General features: G+C 44.5%; 1 protein-coding gene across 1 annotated transcript in view; it reads right to left on the bottom strand.

Moving 5' to 3' along the window:
• TMEFF1 (transmembrane protein with EGF like and two follistatin like domains 1) overlaps positions 1 to 18,132 on the bottom strand; it is a 75,524-nt gene that overhangs the window by 29,000 nt on the left and 28,392 nt on the right. Inside the window, exons 2-4 of the mRNA XM_053397198.1 lie at positions 15,551 to 15,660; positions 13,777 to 13,906; positions 1,948 to 1,974 (exon numbers count right to left, since the gene is read on the bottom strand). Of these exons, the coding sequence (XP_053253173.1) occupies positions 1,948 to 1,974; positions 13,777 to 13,906; positions 15,551 to 15,660 (267 nt within the window). The remainder of the gene's footprint in view (positions 1 to 1,947; positions 1,975 to 13,776; positions 13,907 to 15,550; positions 15,661 to 18,132) is intronic.

The following is an 18,132-nucleotide window of genomic DNA, read 5'->3' as shown; positions in this document are numbered from 1 at the left end:
CAGAGGCACTAGCTATAAACCAGAGCATGGCCTGGTCACGCCATCAACTATGGAAAGCAAAGAATTAAAGGAGCAATCCACCCCACAGAAGTGTGACTGCTCAGGCAATGCTGAAGGCACTTACTCACCTGATCACAACAACAGCAAACACTAGCATGACACCAGGCTAGTGAGCTACTACAGAGTGGACCCATCAACAAAGATTCGCAGTTTTGCAGGCTATTTGGATCACCAACAGGACAAGTTTACATGTCAGGCGTAAGGCCACTGAGCTTAGTAGGGGCTGACTCCCAGGAAGGGGGTAGAGAATTGAAGCCCAGGTAAAACTTCAGCTGTTTTATTTATTAAACTACTAAAACCTTTATCCAAGGATCATGGGGCAGTTTACAATATAAAAACACCAAATACATAAAATTGTAACAAGCAAAATGATACCCTATACTACAGGCACGCAGTTTAAAAGACCACACATTGTTTAATTGTGGTTTTTAAGGAACAAGAAGACATATCCAGGTAAGAAACAGCTGCAGGAAAACCCAGAGCCACAATAATCATTCATACCTTCTTTAGAAATATATGAACTGACAGCTTAAACTGAGTTAAAGTATCAGTCCACTCTAGCCTATTGTCTTCTATAGCTGGCAGGGGCTCTCTGAGGACTCAGCTTTCCCAGCTGTGCAAGCTAAGGTCTATTTTAAATGTAGATACTCTGATTAAAGTCATGCAACACATGCACTATTCTGCTGAGCTGTGGGCTCTCCCAAAACAAAACAACCTAAGAAGTTAATTTGCTCTCTCATCCAACAAAAGTTGAAATTCCATCCATTAGCGCAATACAGAGTTAAGAGGTAAAGGTAAAGGGACCCCTGACCATTAGGTCCAGTCGTGACCGACTCTAGGGTTGTGGTGCTCATCTCGCTTTATTGGCCAAGGGAGCTTCCGGGTCATGTGGCCAGCATGACTAAGCCACTTCTGGCGAACCAGAGCAGTGCACGGAAACGCCGTTTACCTTACCGCCAGAGCACTACCTATTTATCTACTTGCACTTTAGACGTGCTTTCGAACTGCTAGGTTGGCAGGAGCAGGGACTGAGCAACGGGAGCTCACCCCGTCACGGGGATTCGAACCACCGACCTTCTGATCAGCAAGCCCTAGGCTCTGTGGTTTAACCCACAGCATAACACTGATTTATATCTGATGTTTTTCTCATTTGTGTAATCATCGCATCAGGGGCAAAATGCCCGCTGCTGCCCCTGTGATGGGGTGGTGGGCAAACTCTCTAAGGACAAATCTCCACTGGCTGTGCGGGAGGGGTATCTTTTCCAGATTTCCCCCTCCTGCCCCTGGCAGCAGGGCTTTGCATTGACTCCTCCCTTCATTAGAAGCCAGTGCAAAGCCCCCCACCCAAACAGCGGGCAAAGCTGAGAGGCAGAACGCTTCCCCTCTTGCAGAAGGGGGGTATTCCACAGAGCTTTGCCCATGACTCCTTTATCCCTAAAGGCTGGGAAGACCAGCTGTTAACTGGGCGGTGGAACAGGGGTGCTGCCCCTTGAGTGGGTACCACCTGAGGCAGTTGTCTCACCCTACTTAATGGGAGGGAGGGCTTTTTAGTACACATATTGGTGCATCACTGATAAAAAACAAAGGGCAGAATCCAGTATGAAACTTTTATTTTAATGGGAATAATTTAAGCAGATGCTTAATCTCCCATTGAACACTGCTTAATTTTGGCTATTGAATGATATAACTTTTTTAATAAAAAAAACAGTTAAGGCTCCTGACTTGTATTTTTCAAGGAAATGGTTGAATTGCTCACAAACTTTTCAGAAATCACCTTTTGCCAAAGAAAAGCAATCTATGTAGTTGTGTTTTTCTGCAGTACATGTAAACATTTCCAGCTAGGATCCTGCATTCACACAAAAGAACAAAAATATCAGCAATACTCACCCCCTTCTCCTGATCCAGAACCATTATCTGAAAAGGAAAAAAATAGAATTATCTGGGACTGCATTTTTTAATTTTAATTTTCTTTAAAAGCCTTTATAAACAGCTTGATTGTGTTGAATGGGCAAGACCAATTGAATGGAGAGGAATAACAAGCAGCACTGGGAGGCAGGGAAGATAAACTGGTGTGACTAAATACCCTTCAGGTTCACAGTTCTTACTCTGTTCCCACTCCTATATGATAATGTGTTTTCTTGGTGAGAAAAATCCTATCAGCAGCCTGATCCACAAAGGGCAGGAGCATTATTACAAGATGCTCCAGGTTGTTGAGTGCTGAATTCCACGAGGCCCATAGTATCCATCGGCAATTACCCCCCCGGACTCTGTACTTCTTCTGCCTGCTTGGACTGCCAATCAAAGCCTTATGTAAACAGCTACAGGGATCTAGAGCCCAGGCCAGCAAATTATTTAATAGGGATGCTGTCTGAATCAGCCAAGTGCAAAGAGGGGTCAACCAGCACTGGCTTTACCCACATGAAGCAAGACGCAAGGTGTTCTTCAATGTCTTCCTCTCTGATTTGGCAGAGTCTCTCCCTTTACTTACCCTAGCGGCTCATTCCCATTTCCCTGCATCTACTCACCTCACAGAAGACAGCAACCAAAATGCATATAGGAAGGAGTCTGACAGCACCTAAACTACTCTTTTTGCCTAGGTCTCGGCCCAGGAAAAAGAGGCTTAGGAGTATGAAGTGAGTAAACTGTCCTTCAGAAATCCCAATATGATACAGGAGCAAGGAAAATTAGAGTTATAAAATCCTAGTATGGCAGAAGATGTCCAGAGTGGGTCAAGAGGCAAACAAGACTAAAGGAGACGGTATGCAGGCATTTCTATGTGGCCACGATACATTTAATGCTATCAAATGAGAAACTTCATTTCATGTGTGTATGTCTTAGTTCAGTTCCCTAACACAACCTTCCCCAGTCGGGTGTCCTTTAGATGTTGTTGCAGTACAACTCCCATCATTCTTGGTCACTCTCTATGCTGGCTATGGGTGATGGAGTTGAGATTCCCAACATTTTTAGGACTCACCCTGTTCTTCAGACTGTAAATGGTTTTAATATAGTAATTCTATATCGTTGTAACTTAGGGTGAAGGACAAATCTGAAGACAGAAAACAACATCTGGGTGAAGAAGGTTGCCCTTACATATGGCCCAGGAGGACATATATGGCCTTAATGATGGTCCAATCAGTGGTGAAGGATGCATTAACTCATAAAGGGATAAGTGGGGGAATCCCAACTGGACAATATAATGGCGGCCATCAATCTCCTTACTCCTTTTAGAGCCACAGCCATGACTTGATGGATGTAACCCAATGAAGAGATGGCAGATCACTTAGCTCCCCTGCTGAATTTCTTCCTGCCTTCCTCCCACATATTCCTTTCCTCAAATTCTCAGTCCTGATCCTCCTTCATTCCCTGCAATTTCCCCTCCTCTGAATGCAGGGCAGAGCATGCCAAGAAGGAGTTGCTTACAGTGACTTTAAAATGAGGCAGTTTCTTGCAAAGAATAATAGAGACATCATGGCCAATCCATTACAGAGTCAGAAAACGCGGCATGAAAAGAAAAAGTTCTACATTTGAAGAGCAGTTCACATCAAGCAACTTAACTGGCTGCACACAACGACAACAAAGCACTTCCTACGTTGCCTTGCCTTTCAGAATTACAAGATTTAAACATGTCTGGTGAATTGGTTTTAACCTTAGTCATCTTATGATGGGCTGAGTAAGTATTAAGGCACTAAATTTTCTGGAAACTGTGTGATTTCCTTCTGTCCTCCTCTCCTATTCTTCCTCATTCTAAAACAATGAAAATAAAACAGCAGAGCTGGTGAGAGGGGAACGGACTCAGGACCTTGAATGAGAACTATTGATTGCAGAATACAGAACATGCCTCCAGGGTAGATGCGCAATGGAAAATGCTGGTATGTATTAACCCAAAGTGCCACAAACGCAAACATGAGTCAATTCCAACTTTTCTTTGGGGAGTCAATGAAAATGGGGGATGACTTCAGCTTGTGATTTACTTAAGATTAAATTCTTCTCAATTTCATTTTGAAAAGTGAGTAAAATACGGGGAAATAAACTGTGGGTTCCCTGCCCCTTTTGTTTCTTTGTTGTATCAAATAATAATGGGGAGACTAGAAAGCGGTTTTTATGCTTGTCTTTTTCTGCCTTTGGTACCTTACATCGTGCGAGCTTGTTCAAGCGTTAGAGACATACTGTCACCCCTCCCCTCCCCCAACTTAAATGCTGAGGGTGGTTTCTGCCTAAGAGCTCTTAAACAACTCAAATGTGAAACGTTTTATCTTCTAACAAAAATATTTAACCTGTCCCAAGGAATGGCATCCGTAGAAGAGGATTGGAAAGGGGTCAATGTAACAGTATTTTTAAAAAGGGATTTCATACCCTCCGACATTTCTCCGATGAAAATAGTGACTTCTCATTCCATAATGATTATTTTACTATTTATACCCCACACATCTTACTGGGGTGCCCCACCCACTCTGGGCAGCTTCCAACATATGTAATAAACATAATAAAACATTAAACATTTTAAAAAACCTCCCCTATACAAGATTGCCTTCAATTGGCTAGGTGGCCGGAGAACTCCAACATTTCTCCAGTGAAAACAAGGACATCCTAAGGAAAAGTGGGACATTCCGGGATCAAATCAGAAACTGGGATGGCATCTCTAAATCAGGGACATCCCTGGAAAATAGGGTACTTAGAGAGTCTTGGATTTACGGAAGATCTAAGAAACTACAGGCCTGTTAGCTTAAGGTCTGTGCTGAGTAAATTGGTGAAAAGCATTATTAAATATAAAATTATCACGCATATAGAAGAACAACATAGAAAGCCAGTGTGCGGTACAGCAGAAGGGAAGGTGTCTGCACAATCCAATTAAGCATTTTCCATATATAAAAGTCTCTGTAAGCTAGAGCCTTGCCTTAAAAAGAGAATGAACTGTCCACAGTCAGGATCAAAAGGCTACCATGGTCCACAATGCTTTCGGGTGGGTTATAGATGATGTTCTAACTCAGGATGTAACTCTGTGTTTGGTCGGCTCCACTGCAGCTTGGGGCTAGTGGAAGCACTTTATGGAATGCCTCCTCCCCGATAATTTTATGTACACAGAAACTAGGTGTCAGATGAAATATATTTTTGCCTAGCCTTTATCCTGATTCTTTGCACCACTTTAGTCTTCTTCCCGTTGTCTTTATATCTCCACCGCCTGTTTAAAGCCCACTGTGTCTGCCAGCAATTACCCTAAAGTCACAAGTGTCCTCAGGAGGGTTGCTACCTAATTGCCCAGAGCAGTGCAGCCTCAAATGGAGCCTTTAACTGTTACTTGGCAGGATACAAACAGTAGCTGATCATTCTTTCATGCAAATCTTGGCAAAGTGTTCAAAAAAATTCACCATGAATGCTTAAAGCACAGTAGCTTGCTGTTCAGTTGCAGGAAGTGCAGGCTGTGTTAGGTCAAGCGTAAGCTCTTCCCATAATACCCAAGGCCATTTCACACAGTACACAGCAGCGTACCTGGGTTAGTCTCTGAGAAGCATACCTGTATGATATGTCTTTTCAAAGTGTTTTGTTGCGTTCCTTTTTCTAGATGTGCACTTGGGGGGAAATCGTAGACATATGCCTTTTAAATATATTATGTGAAGAGACCTTCATCTACACACCCTGCCTTTATCATGCCTAACAACTGTTTCTGCACCCAAGGAGAGATAACTATATTAGTTTACAGGTATATGGGTTAAGTCAGCAATGAGATGTCTGCCTCAAGAGAGAGGGAAGGCTGGTTCTTTCTGCTGCATGCACACTGGGGTCCTCTTGGGGGGGGCAAGTAATGTGTGAAAACACACCTCTCTGAGCACTGAGGGACAATGCAGAAGTCACATATTAGGAAGTCACAACTGTCTTCTGCATTGGGGATGGCACCAGGTTTCGGACGAAGCGGGCAAAGTGTCCTTGTGGTTCCCACTTTAACACCACTCCGGCAAGTCTGTGGGCAGCGGCGTAAACTTTTAAACCCCCCCCCAGTCCAGCAATGGTAGAAGTACTCAGTATGGTGGCTGTGGCCCCAAATGTCTCTGTTTTCTGGTTTCAACTTGGTCTTTCATCTATTGGCTATGGGACATTCAAAAGAAGAAGGAAAAGGTTTTGGGTTTTTTGAATTGCTACCACCTATCACTATAGGCCGTGCATGGTGGGAGATGCACATCTTTCTTGTATACTTTAGGTGCTCCCTGTGAGGATCAAGAGCACAGGCATAGCAAACACTCCAGTAAAGTGTGACCAGATCTTGAAAAGAAATAGGCAATGCCTGTGAATCTGAGCTCAGCACGCATATGGGGCTCTCATTTCCGGACTGCAGCCTGAACTTTAGAGCAGATGGTGTCCTGAGAACACGTGGGGCACCCTCCCCTACCACTGCTAGCAAAGGGGACATGTGTGTCTGTATATCGGGGCTGCTCTGCTGGGCTGAGGCCAACAAAGGTCCTGTCTCATTGGCAAGATTTAGATCCTGGTTCGGTGTTGGGTATGAACCTCTCAGCTATGGTCCAGGAGGTTCGATAAGCAGAAAAGCTGATATCCGGAACTCCCCCCACCCCATTTTATTATTCCAAAGGCAAAGTACCTAGGATTTCCTGCTTAACAGCGATGAGGAGATTAAATTGCACCACTGACTTTATTTCCCCCTGCCACCAAACACAGTATATCGTTGTAATTGCATTTCCACTACATAAACAAACACAGTGTAAAACCCCGGCTGCTCAAGATTCATAATAAGGGCTTGATTACTTCAGATTGAGGGACACTAGTTCAAAATTAAATGTAGCCTTGAGAGTCTCTGCCTTCCCTGCAGTGAAATGTGTTATGAAAGGAATGAGAGAAGCTAGCAAACACCTGACATCTCAGAGCAATGGTGTTTGCTCATAATAATGCAAATACAGCACGAAGGTTGGTTGGTTTGTTTTTCCAACTTAAGAGTTTAATAAGGGAGCCAAGAGGTGGTACTTCCCAATAAACAGGTCTCTCTGAAGGTGTGGATTCAGAAATCCATTAGAAAATTAAACTGCATGCCCACTGTGCATGCTTAATTTTACAAATTTAGCAGAAGTCAATCCTGGGAGCAATTATATTTGCTACTGTGGTTAACAGAAACACACAGAAATGAAAATAAATCAGAAGAGTTTAACTTTTATTGCTAATTTGCCAATAAGATATGTAAGAGAAAATGGCTAAGGACCTATTTCAGCTGTGAGAATGGAGAAATGCTAAGGTTGTTTGTGCAACTAGGTGCAGTAATTTTGTAACTACTGGATAGCAACCACAGAATTCACAGAGGGCAGGTACTCCCAGTATCTTATCTATGATGAAGTGGAGCAGACCAGTGAAGCTGGAGCAACTGCAGGATCCATTGGCACAAACTCCTTGGCATGCCTCTAACCACACGGGCGCAAAATTTAGCTCAGTTTGGTTGTTTATTTTATTTCATAAAATGTATGCACTGCTTGATTGTTTAAAGAAAAACCCCTCAGAGTGGTTTACAAATAGATAAAATGATAAAATCAAGGGGGGTGGATTACAGTATTTTAGAACATTTCAGCATTTCAGACTTGGGTCTGAAAACAAAGAGGTTACTGCAAGTCTGAACAGACCTCACTTCAGAAAAAGAGAGAGAGAGATGGGATTGACCCAGAACATGATCTGAGGGCATGGGATGTGCCCACCCTGAGCTCTGTGATGGAAAAAGGAAGGGTGTACCATTTGCAATAGGGACACGGGTGGCACTGTGGTCTAAATCACAGAGCCTAGGGCTTGCTGATCAGAAGGTCAGCAGTTTGAATCCCCGCGATGGGGTGAGCTCCCATTGCTCGGTCCCAGCTCCTGCCAACCTAGCAGTTTGAAAGCACATCAAAGTGCAAGTAGATAAATAGGTACCACTCCAGTGGGAAGGTAAACAGCGTTTCCGTGCACTGCTCTGGTTTGCCAGAAGCAGCTTTGTCATGCTGGCCACATGACCCAGAAGCTGTACGCCAGCTCCCTTGAGATGAGCGCCGCAACCCCAGAGTCATTTGTGACTGGACCTAACGGTCAGGGGTCCCTTTACCTTTACCTTTTACCACTTGCAATGGCAAGTTTTCGCCTCAGCATTTGATGAAGTAAGTCACAGCTTATGAAATGTCATGGCACAATAAACATGCTACAGTTTCACAGACCCCCTTTGTTGTGTCTGCTGCAACCACTCAACATATCAGTGCTTCTGAAATTTACCTCATCCCAGAAGCCCATGGAGGGACGCGGGTGGCGCTGTGGGTAAAAGCCTCAGCGCCTAGGGCTTGCCGATTGAAAGGTCGATGGTTCGAATCCCCGCGGCGGGGTGCGCTCCCGTTGCTCGGTCCCAGCGCCTGCCAACCTAGCAGTTCGAAAGCACCCCCGGGTGCAAGTAGATAAATAGGGACCGCTTACCAGCGGGAAGGTAAACGGCGTTTCCGTGTGCAGCTCTGGCTCGCCAGATGCAGCTTTGTCACGCTGGCCACATGACCCGGAAGTGTCTCCGGACAGCGCTGGCCCCCGGCCTCTTGAGTGAGATGGGCGCACAACCCTAGAGTCTGTCAAGACTGGCCCGTACGGGCAGGGGTACCTTTACCTTTACCTTTAGAAGCCCATGAAAAACAAATGCATCCTCTCTCCTCCCTAAAAGCAGAGTCAAACCGCCTCTGAAAGGTCACTTTCCCAAGAAGGTTGTTTGAGCCGATCTGCCTGAGGCAATGGAACAATTTTGTACTGGCAGCCAGAGATGCAAATAGTCACAGCCTCCAGCGTTTAACTGTTACTTAGCCCCAACAGTGCCCCTGGAGTCTGACCCCATCCAATATCCTAGAAAATGCATTGCCTGCCTGAGTCCAGATCAGCGATGTTAAAACAAAAGCTTGCTAAGCTTCCTCCACCAGCTGCACAAACAGCTGGTCCTTTATGTCAGGGATGGCCAACATGGCGTCATCCTGACCACTGGCCATACTGGTTGAGGCTGTTTATAGAGTAGTTGTCCCCTGTTGGCTACCTTGAACCTAGAAAGCTGCAAGTTGCGCAGACTTACTTGGGTGTTTCAAGGAAGCCCCTTTGCTTTTCAGACAAAAAGAGCAACAGCCAACCCAAGCTGAGCGTTTTAAATATTCAACATGGCTGCTCACACATTTTACCGGTCTGCACTAACATGTAACAGTGTTCGCTGGTTTAAAAATAAAAATGAATGTCATGTAGCAATATAACACTACATTATCATAAGCTTTCTGAACACTGAAATTGCTAAACAGCACAACAAAGAGCTACAATAAGCACTGGGCATTAGTGACTTGTTTTTCCGATTCACGTTTAGGCATTAAAATAATTTAAGGGTGGTAACTAGATACTCAACTTGCAAAAAACCCACACCTTGGTGTCCTACTTGCTTTGCCCCACCAATGTGGTGAATAGCTGGTTTGCCCATAATATGCTGGGCTAAAAGATGGCTGATCTTGTCAGTGAAAGGCCTTTCAATATTCCCCAACTATGGCTAAACCAAAACAAGGCAGCTTAGCGAATGGTGTGGACTTGGAATCAGAAAAAAAGGTCCCCGCAGGACCTATTTACTACTAGCAATATTACTATTGCTGCTATTCATAGGTCAGCCAGCCAGCATTTTGCTGATTCAAGTGGTGGTATTCAAACTCCTCCCAGCCTCCAAACTTGGCTCACCAGATTCTGCCTTGGCTCCTCCACCAACCTACCAAGTTCCTTCGGGCTCTCAACCAAGCCCTGAAAGTTCTGCCCTGATCTTATCCATGAAGGGGCAATATTTCTGAAATCAGGAGAGGGCAAAAGCTGATGTTCTGATCTAGGCAGAGTTCTTCCAAGGTTTATTTACCTTTATTCACGAAAGGCATAGAAATGTGAAATAGGAGCTTTGTCTCCAGTTACAGGAGAACAGCAACAAAGCCTTCATCCAGATACAACGAAGTCCAGAGCCACCTACTAACTCAACTAAACTATATGATGACACTATCTATGCAATCAGGGTAGACCTTGGTGATATGGCACCCTGGACAAAGGCAAAAATTGACACCGTCTCCAGTCCTTGACCCGCCTTCCTAAAGCTAGGTAAGAGGCACTGGGCTTTGGGAAGAAGGTGTGAGGGCTCTGGCAAGGTCCTAGAGTCCTCCTTTCTCCTTCCTAAAGCCTGTTAAGTGCTTACCAGGTTTCGAGAAGGCGCCCTGCTCGGCTGCATGCCCAGTGTGGGCACAGCCCTAAAATCGCCTCTGACACAATTACCTGGCATGCACACACCGTAAGCCAAACTGTGGCTTACTGGGACCTTGCAAATGGACACACTCATGAAAAGGAGCTTGCCACCGCTTTGCTTCTGCCAGGTCACCTTTTGCTCCCATACCACACCGTTCCTAGCTACACCTCGTGCTTAGTAAGGCAAGAATTTGGCCACAACATTCAACCAAACCTTGACTTAGAACAAATGGTGAAGCATCAAAACAGGACTGTGGTGTTGTGCTTACCATCTCATGTAAACCATTGCTACCGCAATACAAAGTTTTAAAAGCATATTAGCTGATTCTCAGTCTCAAAAGGGTTTTTAAAAAAATCAATATTTATTATCTGACTCACAAGAAGTTGAAAGTGGAATTAAAAATAGTTGTTGCTGTTTTTAAAACAAGATTGGCATTTTAGTTCTGCACTGCAACATTATATGCAGAGATGAGCCCAGTTATTTAATGGATGCTGAAGTCAAAATAATATTTTATAAGATCTTGTATTTATTATATTATATTCCTCAAAGGCTACAAAAACATATCAACTTCCCATGGCATTCTCCTGCAAGGAAGATAATATGAGGTGCAAGGACGATAGCACGGGATTGCAAGGAAATAATAAAAGCACTAGGCAGATGTGCTTGAAAATACAAAAGAGATAACAGGGTGTAAATCACCAAGAGAATATCTTGTTTGCTTTTAGGCAAGCTCAGTGATGCGAATCATATTAAGAGCTGCAAAATAATAGGTAAAATCTTGATTGCAGTCTGCTTGCTAGTGGCCCGATACCAACTAGCCAACAAAAGAAAATCATGGCATAGAGTGATGCGTCTATCCACCAGCAAAACTGGCTTCCTCTTGGGCAATGGGACTACCTCCTCCTCTCCTCCCTGCTGCAGCCCCTCAGACCCTTGGATAGGATTTGGAAGGGTTTGGAGGGGCTGCAGGTAGGGAAGAGAGGAAGGAGAATACTTGCGGTGCATGTAGGAACCTCCTTGTCCTATACAGTGGTACCTCGCAAGACGAATGCCTCGCAAGACAGAAAACTCGCAAGAAGAAAGAGTTTTCCGTTTTTCGAGGTGCTTCGCCAGACGAATTTCCCTATGGGCTTGCTTCACAAGAAGAAAGCCCATAGGGAAATCTCCGGGGACCTCTTTTAAAATGCTGGCGGTCGGGAGCAAAGACTTTCGCCCACCGCCGGCCTTCAGAAGAGGTCCTGGACCTCTTCTGAAGGCCGGCGGGGGGCAAAAGTCTTTGCTCCCGACCGCCTGCCTTCCCGGGACAGCGGAGACTTCTCCGCTGTCCCGGGGCGATCTTAAAATGCAGGCGGGCGGCAGCGAAGCCTTCACTGCCGATCCCCAGCATTTTAAAATCGCCCCGGGACAGCAGAAGCTTTGCTGCCGCCCGCCAGCATTTTAAAATCGCCCCGGGACAGCGGAGAAGTCTCCGCTGTCCCGGGGGCTTTTAAAATGCTGGCGGTCGGCAGCAAAGCCCTTCTGTCCCCGGAGCTTGCGGGGCGGGAGGTGGGGAGAAGGGCTTTTCTTCCCACCGCCAGCCTTCAGAACAGCCTTCTGAAGGCTGGCGGTGGGAAGAAAAGCCCTTGCCCCCCCCCCCAGCCTTCAGAAGAGGTCGTGGGACAGACTGTCCCCGGACCTGGTCTGAAGGCAGTTTCCATAGGAACGCATTGATTGATTTTCAATGCATTCCTATGGGAAACCGTGCTTCGCAAGACAAAAAACTCGCAAGAAGAAAAAACTTGCGGAACGAATTAATTTCATCTTGCGAGGTACCACTGTATTGGATTTCACCCGTAGGATTTTAATGTAAGAAATAACTTACTTTAAGAGATTTGGGAGAAGTCTAAAACTAAAAAAAGGACTCTTTAGATAACTGGTTTACATACTAAAGGGAAAAAATGCAGAAAATGCCTTGAAATAAGCCAGCTTAATAGGTTTATTACTGGCAATTGTTGAGCTGATTTTTAATGTAAGATTCAATAGTTTTTATTTATATTATGACCTAATAAGTATTTCTGAATGAATGGTTATGTGTTTCTTTAAAAAAATCATCTACAGTGGTACCTCTGGATATGAATGGGATCCGTTCTGGATCCCCGTTCGGAACCTGAAGCAAACATAACCTGTGTCTGTGCATCTGCGTGTGCCGCGATTCGCCGCTTCCGTGCATGCACGTTGTGTCATTTTGAACATCTGTGCGAGCGGTGAAACCTGGAAGTAACGTGAAACCTGAAGCATATTTAACCTGAGGTATGACTGTAGTTCCTTTAACACGTATGACTTAAGACTACTGTAATGAACACTTAAGACTAAGATACCTTATTATTGATTTTTAATTGCTATTTTTTGTTTAGTGCCTTTTTAAATCTTTACCAACAAAGAAATGAAATGTTGGCAACCTTTATCAATCAGCAACTCAAGGAGGGACAAACTGGTGCCTAGCATTTTATCCATACAGGGGGAAAGGCCCAGAGAGAGAGAGAGACAGGGACACACCATGGATTCATAAAAATGTGGGGAATATTGTGTTAACTTCCCTGATTATATTGCTAGTGCTTCTGCCCCATATTCTAGTGTTCCTTTCACAAAGTGGTACCAGTTGTATTATGGAACTGTGGCTTTTTGACCAATATACCAGTTCCGCACATGATCTCCCCATAAAAACTGAATGAAATAACTGTGTGCTGGTATACTGTCCCAAATTTCGTGACTTTACTCACACAATTTTCCAGGTTATGAAGGCTGCAGACTGTTTTTTCCCCTAGAATAAAATAACATGACAGTGCATGTTAAACATGCACTATATTCTATCAGTTTTCTGAAGTGGCTTTCATGTCATGTGAAAGATCAAATGTACAGTGGTACCTCAGGTTACATACGCTTCAGGTTACAGACTCCGCTAACCCAGAAATAGTGCTTCAGATTAAGAACTTTGCTTCAGGGTGAGAACAGAAATCGTGCTCTGGCGGCACAGCAGCAGCAGGAGGCCCCATTAGCTAAAGTGGTGCTTCAGGTTAAGAACAGTTTCAGGTTAAGAACGGACCTCCGGAATGAATTAAGTACTTAACCCGAGGTACCACTGTAATGTAGAAATGAACAGTTAGGGAAACATTGGGGAAAGAAAACATCTAAGAATAGGGCTAAACAAAGGTAATGGCAGTCAAAGGAATAGTTCAGCATCCCTTGACGACTGCCATTTTATGTGACTTCCTGCTTTCAAGCTGACCAATGCTGACATGCAGTTGAAAATTACAGGTGTTTCACCACTGTATCTAGTTCCTCTAGCCCCTAGAGACCGAGGGATCATGTCCAGATTGGACATGACATTTCAGGACAGAAGTGGGCCCTTGATCAGTGAATCCTGGTCCTAGGAAAAACACTGAAACATCCAACAAATGAAATAAGAAAGGCTGTCCCATTAACTGCTGTTTACTCACCTGAGTAACAAGGCCCTCTAGCCACCACTGTTATCTCTTTCTGATGCTTGCAAGCAGCTCTTCTGAGAAAGCATTCATTTTGGTAAGTGTCTCCATTTGAACCACAAACCGGAATATATTTTGTGTGACACTGCAAGGGAGAGAGAAAAATCAAGAAAAAGAAATTATTTACGCAACCCCGTGTATAGGTATTCAGCTGGGGTGGCAAAGGTGCAATCAGAGAGTTTGATTGCATGGCTCGTGGCTTCCTTCCAGAGGCCCATTCCATTCAGTTGCAAAAACAAACCACAGCAGCCCAAGGAGCAGCAGCTACAGCAGCGAGACAGAAATGCACAAGCAGAAATTGGTATTTTCATGTCCACAGGATGAAGAAAGCATAGCACACTCGCTGCAGGCTGCAGCTTGGCTGCCACAGGACTGAATAGAATGGCAACAATGTACAGAAAGTTTTTTGTTTAATATTAAAGTGCCTATCCACAACGCACTGTTGCAAAAAAATAAAAAAGATAAAATCTAAATATACTGTTCATTGGTGGTTACAAGTCGCAAACGAGTTTTTCCTTCCTAATGGAATGTGTTCATAAATATGATACCAAGCGGAAGTTTCAGTTACAGATAGGTAGCCGTGTTGGTCTGCCATAGTCAAAAAAAAAAAATTTTTTTCTTCCAGTAGCACCTTAAAGACCAACTAAGTTAGTTTTTGGTATGAGCTTTCGTGTGCATGCACACTTCTTCAGATACACTCAGTGTATCTGAAGTGGATCTGGTGTATTCTTCAGTGTATCTGAAGAAGTGTGCATGCACACAAAAGCTCATACCAAGAACTAACTTAGTTGGTCTTTAAGGTGCTACTGGAAGAAGCGGAAGTTTGCTATTGTTGGAATTTTCGTATTTTCGTTTTTTGGTTTGTTTCCACACTTAATTGCTCTTACTCTCCAATTTAATTGTAGTGGTTGTTTAATAATAATACAACAGTAAAAGTGAACAAATAAGACCCTCAGGAAAGGAAAGTATTATTATTAAACAACAAAGGACCCTGCCGACCACACATTTCAAAAGAGGGAATTAAAAATGGGCAAAATATTAGAGATGCATTGTTTGCATCGTTTCTTAAAGATATAATGAAAACCTGAACACAGAGTATTTTCTTCTCTCCAGATGTTAATGGAATGAAGAATGTTTCTTGGCACTGTGGCCCAAAGCAGGGGTGGACTTTGGTCTTTCAAATTTCTGCAGAACCCTGTGCAAGGCCAAAATTCAGTGCTTGCGTCTCCGCCTCTCACCTTCTGTTGTGCTCAATTCACTATTGGCCAGTGGATGTATAGAATGCTGTTGAAATACGCACATTCCTTGGGGCCTCTTGGAGGTTTTATATATTTGATCAGGAAATGTGTACAATTCCCTCTTCATGGGCAGATTATGTGCACATTTTCCATGAGGCCCGGAGAATGTGCATAACTGCTCTATTCAGCCTCTGAAGAACAGGCTACACCAGGGCTGGATTTAGACACATCAAAGAAGCGTTTCAGTTAAGCGCGTTGTGAACTCATACAGGGAAATCCAGTAGGGAAAGACAGGACTTCACAGCGCCATCTGGTGTCACAGTGTTATACCGCATATACAACAAACATAAAACACTTTTTCTTTACCGAACTAGCTGAGTCCCAGATCATACAAATGGCTACATGAGTGTAATGCTCTCAAACTGACACAGTTTTTCAGAGGATATCATTATTTTTGATCATATTAGATAACAAAGGTGAAAATTCCTTACCAGAAATTGGCATGCACACGTCAAACTATCTCCTTCTTCCTTACAAACACCCCCATATTTACACGATGATTCATCACATACTCTCACATCCGATTCCTTTACATTTAGTTCTGAAAAAGGAAAGAAGATTTAAAGAGATTATGTGTTATGCTTTTTTAAAGCAAAGTCAGTTGTGCAAAAAGGCACTTGACAGCCCCCCACCCCTTGTAATAAAAAGCAGCCCTGGGAACTTGATTTTTTTATCAGAGGACTAGATGATGGAAGTGCTTAACTCTCCCCCTGCATGCCATTTTGCTGCTCAAAACCAATCTGCTCCAAGTTGTTCCCATCCCCATATTCTAGAGGCTTAAGCACAATTTTTAAATATGCACCTGAAACCTGTGGTAGGGGAGAGCAACTTGGGGGGAAAGAGTTAATTTGAAATGGAAAAATGGCTGGCAGAGAAGTGCTACGCACTTGATTCCTTGCTCGAAATCGTTTCCCAATATTACTTTTCATTTAAAACAAGTAACAAAAAACTACATTTATTGCACATATTTCCAGATAATGTGCTCTTTGCCCCCACATAAAGCGAAGAGCCCTAGCTCAGTGGTAGAGCATCTCAAAGTAGGGCTGAAACCCTAGAGCAGGGGTCTGCAACCCGCGGCTCCGGAGCCGCATGTGGCTCTTTTACACCTTTGCCGCGGCTCCGGGGTGGATACTATCGAGAGGAGGAGGCGCATCATGTGCCCCGACACTCCCCACTGTGGCGGGCGCTGTACTGGCTGTGACGTCGCATGGGGGCGGTGCGTGCGTTAGTCACGCACCGTCCCGACATCACCTTCCCGCCCGCCCGCTACATTGTAAGGGGCATGTACGCTGGTCACTGCATTGAAAGGGGGCTGGTCACTGTTTTGAAGGGGAGTGAAGAACACACACACACACAAAAAGGTAACTTGTTAATTTAACGTTTATTTCTATGAGGAGGAGTAATTCTGAGGGGTCAAACAAAGAAATAATAAAAAAGTGACAAAAAAGTTGTTTTTATAATGACGAGTTTTGCGGCTCCCAGTTTTTTTTTCCTTCAGAAACGGGTCCAAGTGGCTCTTTTATTCTTAAAGGTTGCAGACCCCTGCCCTAGAGATATGCTGCTACGTGGTACCAACAATCATCAGCTAGATCAGGGGCCTGCAAGCTTACCGGACGATGGGCCGGTCCACACTCCGTCAGTTGGAGTGCTCTTCTGGGTCAGAGGAGCACCTGTGCACGTGCGCACACTCTATTTTCGGTGCTCCTTCAACCCAGACGTGTGCCAGAAATAGCGTGTGTGCATGTGCAAGGGTGCTTCTCCATCCCGCACGCATGCACGCACACTATTTCTGGCGCACATCCGGGTCGGAGGAACGCCCGTGCGCATGCGCACAGGTGCCATCAACCCGGAAGTCAGTCCCTGTGCCACGCCGGTAAGAGTGGGCGGCGGCGGTCACAATAGGCCTGATAGACGAGCCCTGTGGGCCGCTACCAGCCCATGGGCCTTCGGTTGCCAACCCCAGAGCTAGATGGACCTGCGGTCTGACTTGGAATAAGACACCTTCTTATGAACTTCAGTTCAGTTTGTTCATTGGCTAGCAGAAGCATTGAAGCAAGGTGGGAAAGTAAGCTGGGTGGTAACTTTTAAGAAGCAGGCACATTTCTTGCTGCAGGAAAGTAGAAAGAGAGAAGGCCAGGAATATGTGCTGCCATTCAGTTCCATGCCTATACAAGCAAGATAATAGATCTCCCCATTTCAAAGGAATACTTGAAGGATAAAAACATTAAAAATTGACAAGCTGCCAAATACTGTGGCTAATGAGAACCAGAGACGTATCTTACAGAGACAGACAGCGCCTGTTAGGATTTGAAATGTTACGCACAAGTTGCATGTATAAAACATTCAAACACAATGGTTGCCTGTCAGTTGCCAATGCACTTCCCCCTCTGACCCTCAAACCATCTGGAAAACCCTCTTTCTCAAAGAGAAAATATCAATAATGGCGAACACTCTGCTTCAACTGTCAGTTGCTCTGGACTGCAGAAGTCAAGGGGGAAAGAGCACTCGGATCTCATCTATCAGCCAGCGTAAGAGCAGCCACCCACCACTTAGCCAAGCAAACACACCTATAGTGTGACAAACACTTATCTGGAAAACCCGTGGGGAGAGCAGCTGGGAAGGAAGCTTTGCAGGTTCCTAGTTTTGGTTCTTTCAGCTTCTCGTTTTTCCAATCTTGTTGTATTCTTGTTTTGATGTTAATTTTATTGAATTTGCTTTATATTGCCATGAACTGCCTTGGGACCTTCAATGAACGGTGGCATAAAAGTATTTAAAATAAGATGCACGGTTGCTTTAACGATGGGAGCTATACCAGCAGGTAAGTTACATATTTGATAGCCAGATTTTAGCCTGACCAGATGATAGGGAATTAGAATCACTCTCTCAAAGTGTGCTTGAGCTGCAACTAATAAGGGACAGGGAGGGGAGAGGGAGGGAACTTACAATGCCTTGAAGGAAGATGCCATGGAAGAACAAGGCAAAGGGAAAGGCACTGAAGAAGTCCTCAAACCTA

Source organism: Podarcis raffonei, chromosome 7 (assembly GCF_027172205.1).
Source record: "Podarcis raffonei isolate rPodRaf1 chromosome 7, rPodRaf1.pri, whole genome shotgun sequence".
In the NCBI taxonomy this organism is placed as follows: domain Eukaryota; kingdom Metazoa; phylum Chordata; class Lepidosauria; order Squamata; family Lacertidae; genus Podarcis; species Podarcis raffonei.
The sequence above is the reverse complement of the archived record's forward strand: the minus strand, read 5'-3'. Positions and strand labels throughout refer to the sequence as shown.